The sequence below is a fragment of the Furipterus horrens genome, unplaced genomic scaffold, assembly GCF_987537825.1.
Source record: "Furipterus horrens unplaced genomic scaffold, mFurHor1.1.pri manual_scaffold_13, whole genome shotgun sequence".
NCBI lineage: Eukaryota > Metazoa > Chordata > Mammalia > Chiroptera > Furipteridae > Furipterus > Furipterus horrens.
In genome coordinates, this window is record NW_028327183.1 from 25443528 (window position 1) to 25463795 (window position 20268).

General features: G+C 52.3%; 1 protein-coding gene across 1 annotated transcript in view; it reads left to right on the forward strand.

The window, feature by feature from the left end:
• Nucleotides 1-20268, forward strand: part of CMIP (c-Maf inducing protein) — a 223102-nt gene that overhangs the window by 184048 nt on the left and 18786 nt on the right. Inside the window, exons 8-10 of the mRNA XM_090259536.1 lie at nt 5322-5425; nt 6950-7054; nt 13209-13562. Coding sequence (XP_090115662.1) covers nt 5322-5425; nt 6950-7054; nt 13209-13562 — 563 coding nt within the window. The remainder of the gene's footprint in view (nt 1-5321; nt 5426-6949; nt 7055-13208; nt 13563-20268) is intronic.

Genomic DNA, 20268 nt, shown 5'->3' on the forward strand with positions numbered 1-20268 from the left:
CAAATCGTGTCTGTAAGGTCTTCCACCCTCCAGGAGTGGGCGGAGCTCCTCACTCCTTTGCTGGGGCTGTCCCTGGTATCGTCCTTCCAGAGCACACAGGATGGAGAGGGAGGACCAAGCAACTGTACAGGGAAGAAATCTGACAGGTGATCAAGGTCAATACCAACAATGATCAGTCATGGTGATGGTTTGTACCTTTTGGACCTCTGGGATCTTCCTCTCTGCAATCCACAACCCCAGTCTCATCAGGAGGGAAACGTCAGACCAGCCCAGTGGAGGGACATGCTACAAAACACCTGACGCCTCAGAGCTTTCCAGTCTGAGAAACTGCCACAGACTAGAGGGTGTAAGGAGAAGTGACACCTAAATGTAATGTGGTATCCCGGGTGGGATCCTGAACAGAAAAGGATGTTAGCGAAAAACTGAAAAAATCTGAATAAAGTATGAACTTTGGTTAATTAAAAAACAAAAACAGTGGCAGAATTCAGTGGCACATTTACAGTGAACCGGGCACTCACAGTCTGTGTGGGCCCTTTCCTTCTCCGGCCAGTCCAGTGAGAGCAGCCAGCCATTGTTCTCTCCATATTACACATGGGGACACTGAGGCATAGCATAGCTGACATCTGCTCACACCTTTTTAGAGCCCAACAGAGTATGACACTCAAGTGTATTGTCACGCAGCTCTTGGGAAAGCCCATGACCTCCCTTTACAGATGAGGCCAGGACAGCCCCTAGGTTGCTCGGGGAACCCACGGGCAGCTGTGCGTACCCGGTGGCACTGAGGAGCAGGCAGCCTAAAGCCAGGGCCGGTGGTCCAACACGCTCTACCAAGCCAGCTCCCGGCCCAGACTGACATGCGCCTCGATGCCCTGGTCACATCTGCGTAACCGCAGCGTAGCTTGGGCCGCTGAACCAGCTGTGAGGCGCCTGTGACTGCCGCCCTGGCCCTTCCAGATCAGCATGTTGAAAATAACTGTGGAAAAGGGTGACCTCCAGTTTACTTTGTGACGTAGCTTTCCTGCCTGCACAGTTTGCCCCTAAAGAATATTACAGAACCTCCTCCCCCACGCCAGTCAGGAATGGACGTGCGTGCCGCTGCTCTCCCCTGGCCCACTCCTGGCAGACAGCTTTCATCGACGGCAGCGCCCTTCCGCAGAGCCCAGGGACAGCCCAGCATCCCAGGCCCCACTGCCCATCGAACCTTCTCTGTGCCATACGAACACTGCCTGCTGCTCTCTGCCCAGAGTGGTCAGGCACTGTAGCTGCGTTGTTGCTTCTTTCTGAGATCTTTCTTGCTTTAAGATAAACGCAGTTCTTGTTTTCTGAACACAGGAGAGAGGAATACTTTATCAGATGCTTTCTCCAGAACTAACAAGGAAACTCCCCATTTAAGGTTCTGCCTTAATTTGGGCTTTAATAGTTTCAAAGGCACTCTCTGCCTTCACCCATTTGGGAGAAAAGGATCTCTGATTGTTAACTTGAAAGCCTCTGTGGAGGTGGTGTGAGTAGAGGGTGTACCTTTTCAGAGTCCAAAGCAAAGGTTCTGGAGTTTCTTTTGCAAAGGTACTTCTCCCATCACAACTTGTCAGTGACAGAGCCACCCCCCGGAGCATGCTTGGCCTGGGCCCTGCCTCCCCAGGCACGTAAACACTTATGTATGCGATGGTAGTCAGTAGGCTTTAATAAAGGTTCTTTTGGGACATCTGACTTCAAAGGGAAAAATGTCAGAATTCAGGCAGCCTTCCATGGCTTCACCATACAACACCTCCCTTGTATTTGGCTAGTTTTATGGGCCCGGAGTGTTGACCATGTAATAATTTTCTGGATAAAAATCAGAACAGCTACAGGGCAAATCCAGAATTTACAGCTCTGTTGTGGCCTGGCAGAGATCAGGGACCCTCAGGCATGAATTCTCACTTCACTTTTAAAGGACTTCCCCTAAGTGATTCTTGAGTCTGGGGCTGCTATAAAGCGACTGCTAATTACACGCACTGACTGAAGAGGACTGGTAGACGGACCAAGGAGGAACACTCCCTCCTGCAGAAGAACAGACGTGTGTGAAGCAGGAATCGGGGCTTATACAAGGTGGCAGACTTTTGGTGTCACTCAATTAATGCTCCTTAAGCTTAGTAATTAGCTGTGGGCCAGATGCACCATTTTGGAGCTGGGACTCAGCTGGTGTGGGGAACCTAGTCACGGGTTAGCGACTGTGCCTAGCCTGCCACCAGCCTCGTGCCTGTCACATAGTGTGACCAGTGACTTCTCTCACCCTGCATGCAGTGTTTCTCATTAAGGAGGCATTTGGGAAATGGGGGAAATCATACACCACAGTGGTGTTCTGGGATTTCAGAGCCTCCCCTCTTCCCAAAGCGCATCTTATGCAAATATATCATGTGCTCCAATTTCATGGATAAGCACGCTGAACCTTAGAGAGGTTAAGAGTCTCAAAGAGTGTTACTCATTGGGCAGAAATGAAAATTAAATACAAGTGGAAGCAGTCCTTTGGCACATTCCCCTGTAGATTCTCAATAGTTCTCTAAGTTGTATCTCCAAGAATGACGATGGCCCATGTGTCAGCACACCAGTCAACGGAGTGTTCTTGTCGTGGCAGAGGAGGCAAGAAGATGTGGCTGTGGTCCCCAGCAGGAGCATATTTGACTTTTCCAAAGAGACAAAATGTCCCTCAACCAACATTTCAAAAGGCCATGAGACCCATATGTACTGTTCATTTCCAAGGAAATGGCCTTGGCTATCCAGAAATCTAATGGCAAAGATAACTGCTTTTAGCAGGCTCCAGTTGAAGCGGTTTTCATAGCATCGTGAAACTAGAGCTAGAAGGGCGCCTAGAGAACAGTTCCTTCAACCTGAGTCTACAGTGGGGACGTGGAAGGCCCGGCAGCCCAAGGCCACACCGCTTCCCTCGTTTCCAGGGGAGCAGGGGACTTGGGGACTCTGGGCATCTTCCTCAATCAAGCTTCAACCTTCTCATCATGCAGGGGCCTCACCTTCTAGCTCAGTGTTCTGTGTGTGCATGTATGTGTATTTGTGCATACATATGTGTGCATGTTAGGGGTGTGTGTTCGTTCCTTCTGAGCTTTCTCTGTGCCTTCTGCTGCCCTACTGATGTAAAAGCATAATCCTAGCAGACAGGATGCAGTCAGATGAACCCCATGTTGCCTTGAGGACCCTAATTTAGCCCTTTAGACCCCAGGCAAGGAAGCAACGGGCAGCTCTAGAAACGCTGAGCTGGCCACGGGGAGCAGGAAGGACACATTCTACTCAGCTTCCGCGAGGGCCGGTGGATCAGTTCGATCCACAAGGAAGGTCTCCACTGGTTTTGCTTTAGATGAGAGTCCTGATTAGGTTGCTTTTTATTAAGCGGGTTTCACTGAATGGGACAATAGGAGGACAGGTGGGTTTGAGACCACCAGGCTGCTCTCTGTCGTGCTAGTCAACCTCATGACCACACTGTGACTGGCCCCTCCTGACTACTTCAAACCCAGCTTGCAGCTTTAGGTGTCGAGTAACGAAGCCTCCTGGTCCCTGACTGTGCGCCTGGGAGTGGACACAAGGTTCTCCCCGGCTGACGCTTCTCTCTCCTAGACTGTGTTTCTTCTGACAAGTCCCGGAGCTGACAGCCTTTCCACTCCTAGCTGAGCTCTGTCACCCGCTGGTTGACACGCTGCATTGAGGAAGCTGAGAAAATGTCAGTCTCTAAGAATCACTTGTTGGAGCAGGCAGGGTCCCTCTGCCCTTGCTCAGTGCCCCTCATTTAGGCTTCAGGCAAGGTGACATAAACACCCATGGGCAGAGCTGGTTGACAGAGACGGAGCAATCATCTTTCCCCACCCAGGGCTGGGAGCTTGACCTCTTCCTAACGTTGGAGAGATCACTCCTCCCCCTGCACCTCCTCCTCCTCCTCCTCCTCTTGCCTGTGCCCCATCACTGACCAGCAGCCACGCACCAGCCGCTTTCCCTCCACACCTGCTCCCCGCCCGGCGCGCGGGCCTTCCTTCCCAGGCTGCCACTCCGACACACACACACCCCCCACACTCCATGTCTCACACACACAGGCCTCCTCCCACACCTGTCTCTGCCACGCCTTCTCCCACACCGTATGTCACACACACACATCTTCTACACACGTCTTCTACACTTCAGGTCTTACATTCTGTGTCACCACACACACCTCCCCCCACACCCATGTCTCTCACACACACACACACACACACACACCCTCCCACAACCCTCGTCTCACACACACACACCTCCCCCCACACCCATGTCTCTCTCTCTCATACACACGCACACACACATACACACACACTCCTCCTCCCACACCCCACATTTTTGACACACACCCCTTTCTGTGACCCACGTCTCACACATACCTCCTCCCACACCCCACATTTTTCACAGACCCACCCTTGTCCAGTCAGACTTTTCTGAGCTCATGCATCAGTGTCATCTGCCTTTTTTGGTCCCATGTGCCCTTCGAGGGTGGCTTCTTATACAACCGAAGTCATCAGACGCTCCTTAGGTGCAGCTGTGGAGTGCAGCGGGTGGCTGGAGTTAGCCAGGGAGAGGAGCAGGCCAGCGTGGGAGCCCCGGGCTAGGAATCATCCCCACCGGGGGCCACGCCTGCTTCTCGGGCCACCTCGGCCCTCTCACTCTAGAGAAGGAGAGGCATCTCCTCACTAAAGATATTTGGGGACACAGGGCATTATGTTTGTGCAGCGCCCTACCCCAAATTGGTGGCCTCAGATTGGGGCACCTTCTGACTTCACTGTTCTGAGTGACATCAGATAATAGCTCATGGAAAGGTGGGGCCAGGAGTTCTCAGGTGGCTGCAGAAGAAAAGTCTATTCCCTTCTCAGGCATTGTTGGGGGCGCGGTCGACCTCTGCAGTCCCTCGCGGCTGTGCAGAGGGAGGCCCCAGCTCGGCAGTTTTCTCAGCACGTCTTTGTGGCGTGCCCACCCTGCCGACCACGGGGGTGGGCTGGTGCCGTGCCAGAAGGTTGGTTACGCGTGCCAGAAACCCCCCTGTGACGGGGCACTCCTTGCTCTCTACTGGCAGCCATCGAAGGATGTAAGCAAGAGCATTAGAAGGCCTTTTTTTTTTTTTTTAATTTTTGGTCCTTTTACAGGGCCAGTTTTTTAAAGTGAACATGTGTGTGCTTTCTAGAAAAAGGAGACAGCTGGTGTCTCCCCGTTGTCGTCTACACCAGTGGCTCCGGGCAGCGTGGGTCCCGTCACCCTGTCTGGTCTCCTGGTGTCCTCTGCAAGTGTGTCCCAACTCCTACCCTCTGTTCCACCTGCAGGACTTTGGAAAGTGCCCGCGACTGAGGCTGTTTACTCAGGAGTACATCCTTGCCTTGAACGAGCTCAATGCGGGGATGGAAGTGGTGAAGAAGTTCATTCAGAGGTGGGTCTCCCAGCCAACCCCTCCCCACCTGGTCTGTGGGCCAGCTTTCCTTCCTTCCCAGAACCACACACTCTACTGATGCCCGGGGAGGAGCCGCTGGCGCTCAGAGCCCGTGAGCATCTTCTGCGAGGGTCTTCTGGATCCTCCTGACCACGTGTGGTCCGAGGCGCTTACATGCTGTGTGACGTTGAGCCAGTTGCTAAACCTCTGATCCTTTTTCTCCACACGGGGGAGAGGGGTTGTCCTGTGATTCCATAAGATGACGTATGAGGAAGCCCCTAGTATGATACCTGGTGCTCAGTGGAAACTCAGTAAGTGGTAACAGTTCTGAGTAATAGGAGTGTTTCCATGGGTGCCACATCCTCGGGCTGTGGGTGCCAGGTATGCAGGAAACGACCCCCTGAGGCCCTGTACAGTCACCACTAGGGACTTGAACAGCCATCTCTCAAACTTGGCCAAAAGGAAGCCAAACATTCTAGCTCTTACACCCTTCTGGTGTTTGGGTGGGGGTTACTTTTGCTTTGATTTTTGAATATTTTTCTCTGTGCTTTCATTTCATTGTCTGTAAGCAAGAATCATAATACCCACTTCATCCAGTGAATGGAAGGGATTCGGTGATCTAATACACATAGTGCTAAGAATAATGCATGAATGCGATGGTCATTGTCATGACTCTTCTTATTTTTGAAGAAAACCAGAATACAGTAGCTTGGTTAAACCAGTTCTGAAGCTATGTGCTTCCTAAATATACTCACCTGCAACTCACAAAGCATTCCCAAACCCAAATGATGTGTCCTTCTACCAGAGTCTGGGTGACACAGGGCCCCTTTAAAGAATCCAGTTAAGGTTTGTAAAATTCTTTAGGTCAGGCTTCTCTTAGTCCCAGTGGCCGCAGTGGTTTTTCCAGGGATGTTAGAAGCATTATCTCCAGGCCCCAAACTTTCCCATTTTACAGATAAGAAAACTGAGGCATAAAGGTGGCCATGATTAATAACAGCTGCATTTATGGAGGCCTTAGCAACTGTGTTCCATGCTAGGTCAGGGTGACCATAGTAATTTTTCTTCCAAAGCAGGACACTTCTGAAAGTAAAATGAGGTGTTAACATAATTATTTCAGAACTCCCAGGCATAAATGTGACTGTCCCAGGCCATATGGCCACCATATGCTAACTCTTCCCATAAATGAGAAAATTGGGTGTTTATTGTTACCCATTAAGGAGGCGCCCGTTGTCCCCAGTTTATAACCAAGTGAACTGAGAGTGAAGTGTGTAAGCAGTATGCCAAGGCCGCTCAGCTGGACTCAAACCCAGGTGCCCAGGACCAGCAGGTCGCAGCCTGGAACTCAGTTCTGTGCTGCCTGCTCCTGGTGGAGCCAGGACCCAAGTCCTGGTGTTGCCAACTCCCTGCAAAAGGCTCAGAGCGCTCCCCCAATGACCTCCGCAGGCTATGACCTTTTCTCCCCTCCCCCCTGCTGTGGCGCCATTCCTGAAGCTGCCTCTCACCCTGCCCTCTGCTCTCTTCCAGCATGCACGGCCCCACAGGGCACTGCCCTCACCCCCGGGTCCTGCCCAACCTGGTGGCCGTGTGCCTGGCTGCCATCTACTCTTGCTACGAAGAGTTCATCAACAGGTCAGTCACCAGCTCTACCAGGAGGGCATGGGCAGGGGCATGCTCCCACCCTAGGGTGGGGACAATGAGAGGCCGATTCACCAAACATGGGAGGTGGAGTGGCCTTCGTCAGGCCGGCCTGCAGTGTGTTTGCCACATCCCGGGTGCTCACTGATTCCAGGGGCCAGGGCCCGGGGATGTTATTGGACCAGCAAACACTGTGAATCGGCACTGGCAACGCAAGGCCGTCGTGTTGACCTGGCTTCAGGAGCAAGAGTTTTATTCTGAAGATTTCTCACCACCTGGCACATGTGACACATTGGGGCATAGGTGTGTGTGCATGTATGTGTACGTATGTGTATGTATACACAGGGTGTTGTGTGTGCAGTGTGAATGTGCACATGTGTTTGTGAATGCATGTGAGTGCACATGTAGCTGTGGATGTTGCCCACATGTATGTGTGCAGGTGTCTCCCCAAGGGCGGCTGTAAGATGTACTCCCTCTTCACCTTGACTTTGTAAACACAGAAGTGTATTTTGCCTGTATATTTCTTGAGTGCCTACTGTGTGCCAGGCATAGTTACAGGTACTGTGATAAAAGAGACCACAGATTCTCTCTCGGAGCTTGTCCTCTACTGGGGGAGATAACATACAAGTAAACATGCAGGATCATGTCAGATGGTGGGAAATACAGTGAAAACAATAAAATGGAGCAGTGACCAGAAAGCAGGCATGGCAGGCCCACTGCTCTGGGTGCCCCGCATCTTGGGTGCAAACCTTATTAGGGTAGTAACCCCGGAAAGCACTGTGGAAGAGGACAGATAATAGAAACTGGAGCCTGTGTAAATAAGTGGTGACCACTGCGGGCACCTGTGCATTCCCCACTGGCTGTCCTGGGAGACCGTGTGGAACACATCTCAGAGTTGTTCCTCTGAGGGATGATGACGCCAGAGTAGCTACTTACCAGCTCCCATTCTGCCTTAATTGAGGATCGCTCCTGGGATGCAGTGACGCAGATGCCATTAGTTTGCATAGAACTTTTGACAGTGACCTCTGGGGTCACTGGAGAGGTTGCGATGTGCAGGGCAGAGATGGCATCTGCTTCAGCCGCCCTGTCCAGCTGTTCAGGTGGTACACTGCACAGTTCCGGGGACCAAAATGTGGCTGGGCACCACTAGAGCTGGGGATACAGCAGGAATAGATTCTAGACCTTAAAGAAAGGTAGTGGAGCATTCTGAGTCACTGAAGACCTGTGCAGATAGGGCTTCTAAAACGCTCTACTCTGAGCTCCGGGGGAAGGGGCCACAAATGAACCTTAATAAGGGGCTGTTTTCTTATGATAGGGCTTGAGAAGGGAGGATGACTGCTTTTAATGTCCTCAGCCCCAGGTCCTGATATTCAAAGGGACCATGTCCATCTTGAATCATTTCCGTGTTCAGAAAGAGGTGACTGTACCCTTGAGGCCAGAACATGCAGATGTCATGCTGAGTGTTCCCAGGTGCCTGTAATATACCCTATAACATGCTATATTAAAGTAAAAAAGAAGTCAGAGGGTAGTGCACAGCCTGTATAGCCATCCCAGCATCCCTGTGTACAATGATGGTCCCTTGCCCTTGGCCTCGTACGTTCTAGCTCTAGAGCTGATCAGATCTGCATGCAGCAAACTCAGGCCACCTCAGCAAGCAGGAAGAGCATGAGGAGTCTCTCAGGCTCCTTTTCCTCCCGAAGCCTCTGACTCATCTCAGCCTCCTTGGGCCCTCTTCCTGGATACTGAGCTCGGACTCGGCTGGGGGACAGGGGCAGGAGCAGGAAACCACACATCCCAGAGTTTTCCCTTTGCGTCTCCACAGCCTTGCCAGGGTGCCCTGGAGCAGGGTTTTTCTGACTCAAGAGCAGGAGGCAGAAAGACAAGGATGCTGGAAATCTCTCTCCCAGCTCCCATCCCAGGGGAAGGGGGGGTGGGAAGAACCAGGGTTAAGAACCATGCACACTGTTGCATGTTGGGGGACTGGGCACAGCAAAAGTGAGTGTCCTCCGTCTCTCGTCCACTCAATACTCACTCAGTGAGGGCCCATTAAGTGCCAGGTGTTGAAGGTACAAGTGAGAGAGCCAGAAGGGACCCCTGCTCTCCCAGAGTGGATGGGGTACCAGCGGAGGGAGAGGGATGGGGCATGAGTAAGCACACAGTTACAGTACAGTTTGGTCAAGGCTGTGATGGCAGAAGCCAGAGGCGTCATTAACATGGTCTCCAGCAGGGAGTCTCAACCCTGGCTGTATATCAGAGTCACCTGGGGAGGCTTTATAAAATCAGAACGTAAAAATAAGCATACATCTACTCCATGATCCAACTCCTCATAGCTTTTGGAATATTCACCAGGAGATACATACAAGAATGTTTATTGCTGCATTATTTCTAATGGCCCAAAACTGAAATCTGCCTCAACTCCAAACTCCTACAACAGTAGAATGGATAAATAAGTTGTGATCTGTTCTCAAAGGCCATACTATATAGCAGCAGGGATGAATGAATTCATGCAACCATGGATAAATCTCACACACATAATATTGAGGAAAAGAAGTGAGACCCAAAAGATACATACAGTGCGATTCTTTTTCCTTCAAGAACAGGCAAAATGAATCTTTGGTGATAGAGGCCAGGACAGTGGCCCCCTTTGGGGTGGGGAGTTAGGTGGAAAGGCATGAGAGACACTTCTGGACTTCTGGAAATGTTTCCCATCTTGATCTGGGCCAGTGGTTCTCAGTTGGGGGCAATTTTTACTGCCAGGGATACTTGGCACCGTCTGGAGATATTTTGGGTTGCCACAACTTGAGCAAAAGGAGGGGTGCTGGTGGCACCTCAGGGCTGGAAGTCAAAAATGCTGCTGATCATGCTACCAGGTGCAGGACAGCATCCCACCGAGAATTACCAGAGCTATCTGGCCCAAAATTTCAGCAGCACCAAGGTGGAGGAACCCCGAGCTGGGGGGCGGTTACTAGACGGGTACGAGGAAACACTCAGGAAGCCCTGCACTGCAGGTTTGCGCACTTGGCCACTCTGTGTGTAAGTGACACCCGCAGCGTGCTGGAGCCCTATTCCATGGAAGCACACCTCTTCCCAATTCTACAGTCAGTGGGGACACACTGGTGGCTTGAATTTGATCACGGTAGGAGTATTTACACCAAGGAAATTGGCCAACACTACAAAACAGGGCTTTCTTTTTCAGTATACTGCTGGTTATATCCTCATAGAAAGTGGTGCCGGGGTCCCACCCACTGCAGTTCTGATTGAACTGGGATGGCCCCAGCACTGGATTGTTCTGTTTTGTTTTAACTCCCCAGGCAGGTCGAGTTCATGGCCAATGTTAAGAACCCCTTTTCTCCGGGGAAGTGAGGAAGGGATTGATATTTAAGTTGAGACTTTCTAGCTGTCAACAGGCAAGACACAGGATGAGGTGATCCAGGCAGAGAGAACAGAACATACAAAGGCCTGGCAGGGCAGGCGGAGTTGCCAATAGTCACATTTTTCTGTCTGTGGTCCTTAACCACCTGCTTCAGGATCACCTGAACTGCTTCTTTAAAAGCAGACTCCTGGATGCCATGTGTCCAGGTTGAGCTCAGGAATCTGCTTTCTTGGCAAACTGCTCAGGTGATCTGCTCCGTCTAAAGATGGAGGGCCACAGCAGGGGAGGAGGTGACTGCAGCAGGGAGAGGGAAAGAGCAGCAGAAGAAGGTGCTGGAGAAGAGAGGGCCAGCCATGGACAGGCTCGTACTGCTGAGCTGCTCAAGCCTCCTGTGCTGAGCTGCCCTTGGGAGGGTGTGTGAAATGCAGGTTAGATTCAGCAGGTCTGGGGCAGGCCTGACACTCTGCTTGTCCAACAGACAACGAGGAATGCAGATGCTGCTGGTCAGGGGACCACACTCTGAGTGGCAGAACCCTGCCTAGCTTTCAGTTGTGGGGTTTTTATCCTGAGAGCATCGGGTTTTAAGTAAGGAAGGGACTTGATGAGATGTCAGTTTCCAAATTCCCCTCAGGCAGCAGCTGCATGGAGGATGGACTAGAGGGGGCAAGCATGACCTTGGGGAATTGTAAGTCGTGGTTGTAACCAGGTGCCCCTGGTGGAGGCACAGAGAGGTTAAGGCAGGTCCCCTTGGAACCCACAGTAGCTTGAGTTCCAAGTGATGCCATTAGTTCCTCCAGGAAATCATGCGAGGGCCACGATCTTGCGAGACCTTCCCCAGGCTCTGTTGGCCAGTCCTTGGACACTGAAGCCCTGTGATGTCCTCAGGGCCCATCCGCAGTGCTCTCTGCGGTACGTGATGTACTCACACACAAAAGAGCAGACAACTTGACCCAGGTTAACATGGCTCACTGGAAAATCACCCGCTCTGAGCCAGACAGCCTTGAAAATCCACTCCTAAATCCCAGCAAAGGCAAACAAAGGGAAATGGAGTGTTGAGCATTTGAGCAGCAAATTAGCTCTGAACCCATAGCCCTCCTGCCATGGACCACACACACAATTTTCCATCAACCATAGGATTTTCGGACTTTAGCCCATGGCTTTTGTTTTTCCCCAGCAAAGTTTAAAGTGTATTTCTCAAACATCCTTGGTGGGCTCAGCTCAGGCCTGGGTCGTGGCATGTGCTTGATAAATTCAGGTCCTCTGTGTGTGTTGAGTTGTAGTTCTGTGCGCTCAGTCCAGGCCTGATGCACAAGGAGGGCATGCATCTTTGGAAGCACAGGGCACATGCATGTGGCACATTTAGGGAGAGACTGTGTGAGCTGTTTGTAACCATATCATTGTGTTCTGAGTCTCTCGGAGCAGTGGGCTCAACCTTCACTGCACACACAGGGTGTCTAGACCCCACTAGGGATTTCGATCTAATTTGCCTTCAGGATGTTTAGACATGCCATAAAGGACACTGGTGTCCAGCCAGCGATGGAAAGCTCTGGTTCAGAGGGTGGCAGGTGGAAGGAATCAGAGAAGACTTCATGGAGGAGGAGGATGTGCATGGGATCATATGGGATCTTGGAAGCTGCTATGGTGGTATGGAGGAGGAGGATGTGCATGGGATCATATGGGATCTTGGAAGCTGCTATGGTGGTATGGAGGAGGAGGATGTGCATGGGATCATATGGGATCTTGGAAGCTGCTATGGTGGTAAGGAGCCTGGGCTTGGCAGTCAGAGACCTTGTGTCAAATCCCGGGCCCTTCCACTTACAATCCCTGTGATCAAGGGTAGGTCATTTGACCTCCTAACATGAAAATGGTAATGTCGCCATTCAGAGATATCTGAGAAGTCTGTATTAGCACTTAGCGCTGTGCCAGTCCAGGGCCACCAACAAGGGAAATCTACTGCTAGAGTTACCTTCAGTCTTATGTGCCTCCTGGTAATGTTTGGAAGTGCCCAGTGAGGAGGTGCTTTAACCAGCCTCACGGCACCAGTTTCATGGTGTTCGGCCCAGCATTTCCCAAAGAAATGAGACACCAATGATGCATGAAGCCTGTTCTCAGTTAACACCCTTCTCATTCGTCATTTCTTCAGGTGGTTGGTGGTGCTGTAATGGGGAGGGGGTCCTGCTGCGGACAGGAGAGCCTGCAGGCTCCAGGAGTGTAGGATTCTGGGATTTGGGGTCCCCTTGAAGTGGGTTCCCATATGGAGAGTGGAGGCTGACCTTTCTCACCTGGCTGGGGATGGGGCAGTGGAGGTGGGCCTGGGCCTTGCCCTGAAGGACATAATGGCTTCGGGAGGAGAAGGGGAACACTGAGACTACGAGGAAGACATTAGAAGCAAAATCGCTTAGTAGGTCTCTGGTGTGTCAGGAAGGCTGCCAGGGAAAGCGTGGAGGTACCTCATAGAGATTAACATTCACTCATTCATTCAGCAAATACGTGTTGAGCACCTACTGTGTGCAGGGACTATAGCATGTGCTTTAGGGACAGACGGCTGGTTTGGATGCCATTTCCACCTCTCCCTGTCTTGAGACCATGAACAAGGCACTTTCCCAGACGGAGCCTCAGGTTCCTCCCTTGTGGACCGGGGACCACGAGCACTAGCTTGTAGCGCATGCCATGGGGTTCAGGGCGGAAGCGCTCCCTTGGTCTTGTAGCTCACGGCTGATGTCCAGGGCGCGTGCCACTGCCTGCACTCACACGGTCCCTCTGCCTCCCCCCCAGCCGCGACAACTCCCCCAGCCTGAAGGAGATCCGGAACGGCTGCCAGCAGCCCTGCGACCGGAAGCCCACCTTACCTCTGCGCCTTCTGCACCCCAGCCCAGACCTGGTGTCTCAGGAAGCCACGCTGTCCGAGGCGCGGCTCAAGTCGGTGGTCGTGGCCTCCAGCGAGATCCACGTGGAGGTGGAGCATACCAGCACTGCCAAGCCGGCGCTGACAGCCAGCGCGGGCAACGACAGCGAGCCCAACCTCATCGACTGCCTCATGGTCAGCCCTGCCTGCAGCACCATGAGCATTGAGCTGGGCCCCCAGGCTGACCGCACACTCGGCTGCTACGTGGAAATCCTCAAGCTGCTGTGAGTGTCCCTTCTCCGTGCGGGGTGTGGGGGGCCTGGCTTTGCAGTCCATCTTCGCTGGTCTGAGGCATGCAAGGTGGGCATGCCGAGTGTGCACACCTGAGTTGGGGTGTGGGAACGTGTGAATGTGGGTGCACAGGTGCAAGGTGTGAGGGCACACATTTGGGGTGTGTATATACATATGCTGCAGTGTCTGGGCACACATGTGTAGTTATGTACACAAGCACACGTGTGTGCATGAGTTTAAGAATATGTGTGTGTATGTGTATGCATGAGCACACGGGTGCCCAAGTGTGTGTGTGAATCTGTGAACCTCGGCATGTTGTGTAGGGTGTGGGCTCATTCTGAGTTTATGTCTTTATATGGTGAATGGCTATGAGTGTGTGTGGTGTGATAGTACATGTGTGATTGCCTGAGTGTGTGCATGTGTGTGAGTGTACAGTGTGGGTGTAGGAGCACTGTGCTGCTTTTGTGCATGCGTGGCTGTGTGTGAACACATGTGGCTATAAGCGTTTATACACAAGAGTTGGAGCATGTGTGTGTTTCTCTGTATGTGTGTAGGTACGCCTGTGAGCCAGCATGTGAGTGTGTGTGTGTTGTGTGATCTCTGCATGCCATATGTGCTCGGTGTATTTGTCTATATACATGTCTGTTTTATTTTGTGTGTGTGCCTGTGAGCATCTGTGTGGTTACCTGTAAAGGGAGTGTCTTTTTGGAAAGTGGTGCCCCAATTGATCCAAGGACCAGGCCCCCCAACTCTTCCTCATGAGCTCTCTGACGGGCAGGGAGGGAAGTGCATGCGGATCGGGCCCCGTACACTTCTGGCTGGTGGGAAAAGCTCTGGGAAGGAGCCAGGAGACCCAGTCTGAGCTGGAGGTTTCAGGCCTGTCTCTACTCCTCTGTGAACCTCTAGAAGGGGGCTATATTAACCTTTGACCCCTGAGAGTCTTTCCAGTTCCACCATTCACACTTGTACTACTCAGACTCATCCCAGATTCACATACCTGGTTCCTAGAGCCCCAGATGGAGGAACCTGTGCTGAGCTCTGGGGTGCCACAGGCCAGCTGAATTTGGAGACCCCAGCCAGTGCCTCCCCTGCTCACTCCCACGAGTCCTGTTCTTCAGAACAGAGCTCGGCCCCACTCTCAGGACCGAGTCCCGAGGCTGGCACTGCCAGGTGCAGTCAGGTGGTGGGCTTTTCAGATTGGGGAATGATGGCATGGTCACATCTAACCGGCTTAGGGTACCTGTCTGATGTCTGGGCGCCAGGCCCCTCAGTCCAGGGGGAGGCCTGGCTTCAGGAGCTCATCAGTGTTGCCAGGGTTTTCCTGAGTCTCTGAGTCTATTGCATGCTCTGCAGCATTTGTGCTGCCTCTGTCATCAACGTGTTGTGGCCTGGAGTGCGCACAGCATCCTGAAGGGTGGAAGCGACCTGCTGGTGAGCTGGAGGATAAGTCTGGGAGGCGCCTGGCAGGCCCCTGTGCACTCAAAGCAGGGCTGTGGTGTCTGTGAAGATGAACACACATGCACACACCTACACACACATCACACAGTGGCTTCCTGTGGTCGAAAAGGAGAATGTGGAGGCAGCATCTGCAAATACTTCCTCTGCCCTGTTCAGGCCCTGAGAGGAGAGAGTGAGGCCCCCCAGGGGGTCAGTTCCAGCCTTGCCCGTGGCTCTAGCAGCAGAGGCCAGCTGAGGGCACAACTGCATTTAGCGACACCCCATCCCACCCATCTCCTCACATTTGCCAAAGGAAATTCCAAATTATGCTCAGAGAGTTGCTCCTAGAACATGCCTCAGTCTCTCCAAGGCACGGGGGAGTTCCCAGTTTCTCCCAGGAGTGGGGTCAGCCTTCTGAGACAGGTCAGCCGTGGCCCTCATACCCTCTTCACCCTGGCTGAGGCACGGCCCACCGGGCCAGAGCAGCCCTGTCCTCCACCTCGCCCCTGACTCTGGCTGTTTTCCGCAGGCACCTGGAGCTCCTAGGCCTTCTGCTGGCTTCAGCCCTGGCTCATATTTCTCATTAAACACTAAGGGTTTGAGTTTCATCATGCAGTTCACACACATTTTTTTCCTTCTTCATAAACATGCTCATGAATGAGGACTCTGTTCTTCCTGATCTGCTTCCAGGCCTCCTGCCTGCCCGCATCACCCAGCTGCCAAGGCGAGGGTAGGGGTCAGGGGCCCGGTCAGGGGCTGCCCACTGGGAGCCAGAGGTGTTCTGGCCAATGCACAGAGCTCAGAGCACAGTCTGAGCCTGATAACTTCTTTTCCAGGCAACGTCCCTTCTCCAGCTCTGCTACCTGCTGGAGTCACTGGCCCACTAGAGGGCCTAGGACATGTTGGGTTCCCAAAACCCCAGCAGCTCAAAGCACTCAATATATGACACGCTAGAGCCAGGCTGCAGGGTTCAAAGGCCTCAGATCTATCATATTGACCTGTGACCTTGGGCGAGTTGCTTGTCTTTCTGAGCCACAGCTGCCTCCGGGCATTAGCGTGGGGGAGGGCATGGTTCTGGGCGCCTTGCAGGTGTAGACAGCGGGCAAATGGGAGTTACTGTACTTCCTGATCACAACTGTGTTTCCTTTATTTTAAGACACCATTGAGAGTAAGATGCTTCATTGATTTAATAACAGCACTTGAGAGGAAGTACTGTAAAAGACAAATATGACATTCAAAGCACACTCAGATGGCAAGAAGCCTGCATTTGGGAATTAAGGAAATGCAACCGTGTGACAATTTGCTGTGTATTTGTGGGCAACATTCTTGGCTCCTCTTGCCCATGGTTTTCTTGTCTGTAAAATGGGTGTCTTTCTCAGAGGGCTGCTGTGAGAATTGAGTGACATGGGACTTTTCCAGGCTGGCCCAGTGCTGGTTCTTAGTAAGAGAGGACTGCTGTTCTCAATAGACGTGTTCCCTAAATGAGTTACGTGTAAAGAATAAAAGAGCAGAGGCTCTAATGTGGCATTGAGGGGTCTTAAGAGGACACCGTGGGGGCAGAGGAAGCCAGGCTTAGCGCCTGGGCCCAGCTTGCCAACCCTGTCTGTCAGAGCAGGCACCGCTGGTCTCCAAGTGAGAGCATCTCGGCCCTCCCCCCGCTGGGGCCTGTAGTCACGTGTTCCCACACATCGTTAGAATGTCACATCTGAAAAGGCACGGAAACCTCAAAAAGTTCCCTGGAGACCCTTGAAAAGGAAGGCTATTCCCAATGTAGGTCAGGGTTGCCGCTGCAAACATCACCTTGGGAGGCCCAGGCTGGGTGGTCTGAGGGAAAGAACCTGGACTTGACAGCTGGACAGATTTTGGTCTTTGGTAGTTTGGAGTCCAGTTCTTAGTCTGCTGGGCACCTGCATGTGATTCATGTATTTATTTATCCATCTATTTATGCATTCCTTTATCAAATATATACTGTGCACCTCAGCTGGGCCAGGCTCTATGCCAAGTGCTGGGGGTCCCAACTGATCTCTGCTCTCAGTCCCTCTGGATCGAGTAGCACCAACTACTAAAGGCAGTGACATCGCCTGCCCAGTGGGATGGAGTGTGGGAAGCCGCTGGCCACATGTGAGGCCACAGGTAAGGGGATGCTCTTCCTGTCCACGAAGAGAAAAATGCAGCCATTGTGAGGGAGATGTGAGTACGTCTACTCATTCTGATCAGCTCTAGTCTGGCTACTTGTTATTTTTGCAAAAACCTGAATTTAAAAAGAGGCCTGATGGGCTGGAGGTCAGTTGGAAGATGCCCCAGCCATGGGGGGCTATTAGGGAAAATTCAGATGGACGTGGGTTTATCCTGATGACTGGGGGGTGTGACTGGAATGCAGAAGGCAGGCTCCAGGAGGGGACATGGAAAACGTGGTATATCACCCAACATAGTCCTGCTTGGTGAAGAACCGCCCCAGCCAGATGCCGCAGCTCCACTGAAAAGAAATACCAGGAGTTTGGTCCAGGGAGGTGGATTGATTGGGAGCTTGGGAATCCTGCCTGTGACCTTTAGCAGGTGTCCAGACCTCTCTGAGCATCCGTTTCTTATCTGTAAATGCGGGTTCTGGAGCTGCCCTGGCCCCATAAACAGAATGCACAAGGTGCCTCCCCTGCTCTCCCTTTCCCTGCTGAGCCCGGGGAAGGCCTGGCTGTCTTGTCTCCTTCCTGTGGGTGGGTGGTCAGGACACTGGTAGCTGGGCCTGCTGCTCTGCCTGCTTGGCTCGCCAACCCTGAGTCTGGCACTGCTCTCCAGATGCTCTTGGCAGGTGCTCTGCTGGCCATGGGTTCCCTCGCCCTGTCCCTTGGGCCTGGTCAGTCCCTGGACACCTAGCCTCCCACCCCCTGCCCAACAAAAGCCCTGCTCATGCTCAAACTGGTCGGACCCGGTGTTTGGAGCATGGCCAGGAGCCAGCCACAGACTTGGAGCTGGGCTGGGCAGAGGCGAGAAAGGAAGTTTGTCTGCCTCTTCCTCGTCGCCCCCACAGCCCCTTTCTTGGTCCTGTTTGAGATGTCATAATGGAGCCCACAGGCAGCCAAGCTCCAGGGTAGAGGGACGTGGGAGGGAGAGGGCTTCCACCCAGACCTCTGCCCTGGACTCAGCCTCATCCCACTGAGCTTAGCACCTGGGGACACGGAGCAGGCTTGTCAACATCCCTGTCCACTCAGGAGTGAACCCTGGGCTGGGCTACATCACTGCCCTGGGTGGAGCCCAGCGTGTGCCCACACATTGGCTACAATACCCCCTTTGATTACGGGCCGTTTAAAGTCTCCTAAGGGTTTTCTGCATTAACGGCATTTTTACAAGTAACAATTTATTATCTTAAAGCCAAAAAAACGCTTTTAGTGCCCTCTTTTGATTAGGGAAATGGCCTTTCCTCACAGGAAAATGCAGGAGACGCAAGGTGTCATGTGGTTCAGCGGGCGGGAGCACAGACGCAGGAGCCAGGCGCTCGCGCTTGGGCCAGCATGTTCTTGTCTAGAGTGGGGACGCTTTTCTGGGAGGAGCACCTGGGCCGATCCATGTGGGTACGTGGAACAGGACAAGCACTGTCCAGAATGCTTGCTGTTACTTTCAGGTTTTCTGGAAACCAGGAGTCAGAGTTGGTGACAGTTAGGGATGTGGGAGGGGAGGGATTTAGAGGGAAGACATGCAAGCTATGAAAATATATAGCCCTTCTCCCCCTAGAAGCATACAGGTATTGGGTCAAAAGGACTGTGTCCCAATGTGCATCCAACAGGCCTGTGAGGACCCTGTGCCCAGCCATCCGTGGATGGCACAGAGCAGGTGCCCAACCTTGGGCACTGGGGTCTACAGAATCCTTGCTCCATGCTCCCTCGCTGCTTGAACTCACAGGTCACTGAGGTGCTCCAGGCCTCGCTCTCTCACCTGAAAGTAGGTGTGATTCTCTCTTTTCCCTCAGTGGCTGTTCTGAAGATTAAGCGAGCAAACTCATGCCAGCACACAACCTAGTAAGTGCTTAGTAAACCTCAGCCAGTAGCACTGGAGAACTTAGCTCACTCAGGCCACCAGGCTTTTCTGGGAGTTCTCCTGTGTGTGTGTGGCACATGAGTCCTTCCTCAGAACCCTCCGGGGTGTGAGCTGGATCCCGTGGGCCACCACTTTACCACTGTGGATTTGGAGGAAGATGGGGTGGGAAGCTCTCACCCAGGAGTTATCTAAACTGTCCATTCTTGATGAAGGTGAATATAGGTTCTGGGGGTGGAAATATCTTGCCTACTCTTTCTGTCTAAAGCATAGATAGACATATAGCACATAAACATGTACAGTATGTTGGAAGAACAATTAGTAAAATATGCCAAGAAAACTCCATGGGGTGGGGGGTAAAGGGCAGGGGGCAGAGGGGTACCAGATGATGAAAAGAAGCTTGAGGAACACTGAATTCTCAACGTGAAGGAGTTCTGGGGCTGTAGGACCAAGAATCAGGTGTGTGTGCTAATCTGGATGTGTGTGAGCACCATTGCCCGGTGAAGGCCTGTCTGTCCTCAGGTGGAGGCGTGGCTGTGCCGCACGCGCTCTTTCCCGTTTCCTGACCCTCCTGGCTTCTCGGAGGAGTTGGCAGAAGTCGCTTCTTTAAGAAGCTGTGCTGGTGGGAGGGGAAGCAGCCCTGCTGACTCCACAGCCGCCTCAGAAGCTGTTGCTTCCCTCCCCATGACCTTTGGTGGCACAGCTCTGCAGTCACCTTGGCCACTTCCTTAACCACTTCTCACTTGTAACAGGGACTCCTGTCCGCCAACCGGGGGTGCCGATTCCATGAGCTAGCAGGTGCCGACACACAGTGGGTGCTCAGCAAATTGCAGCTCTTGTTACCCTTCATGCTAATGTTGTTCCCGATAACACCCAAATGCAATGTGACACTCCTGGACTTGGTCTCACCCGAGAACTCAGCTGTGGTCAGTCTCTCAGGGCAGCAGGAGCCAAGGGTCTGTGTCACACAAGCCAGGATTTGATTTCTCCTCAGCCACTGCTGAGTGAGCCTTGGTTTCTTATCTGTTAAGTGAGGCCACTCATATAATCATATATATTAATTCTATAAATATATAAAATAATATATAATAATCTTCATTGTGAAAAGTACATGAACAAAGGTAAAGCTTTTAGCATAATGCAGAGAGCATGTACAATGTGTTGACAAAATTGTAGCTGCTCTTATTTTTTTAGTATTACTACTATTATTGTATTGCTTCTACCATTGATGTTACT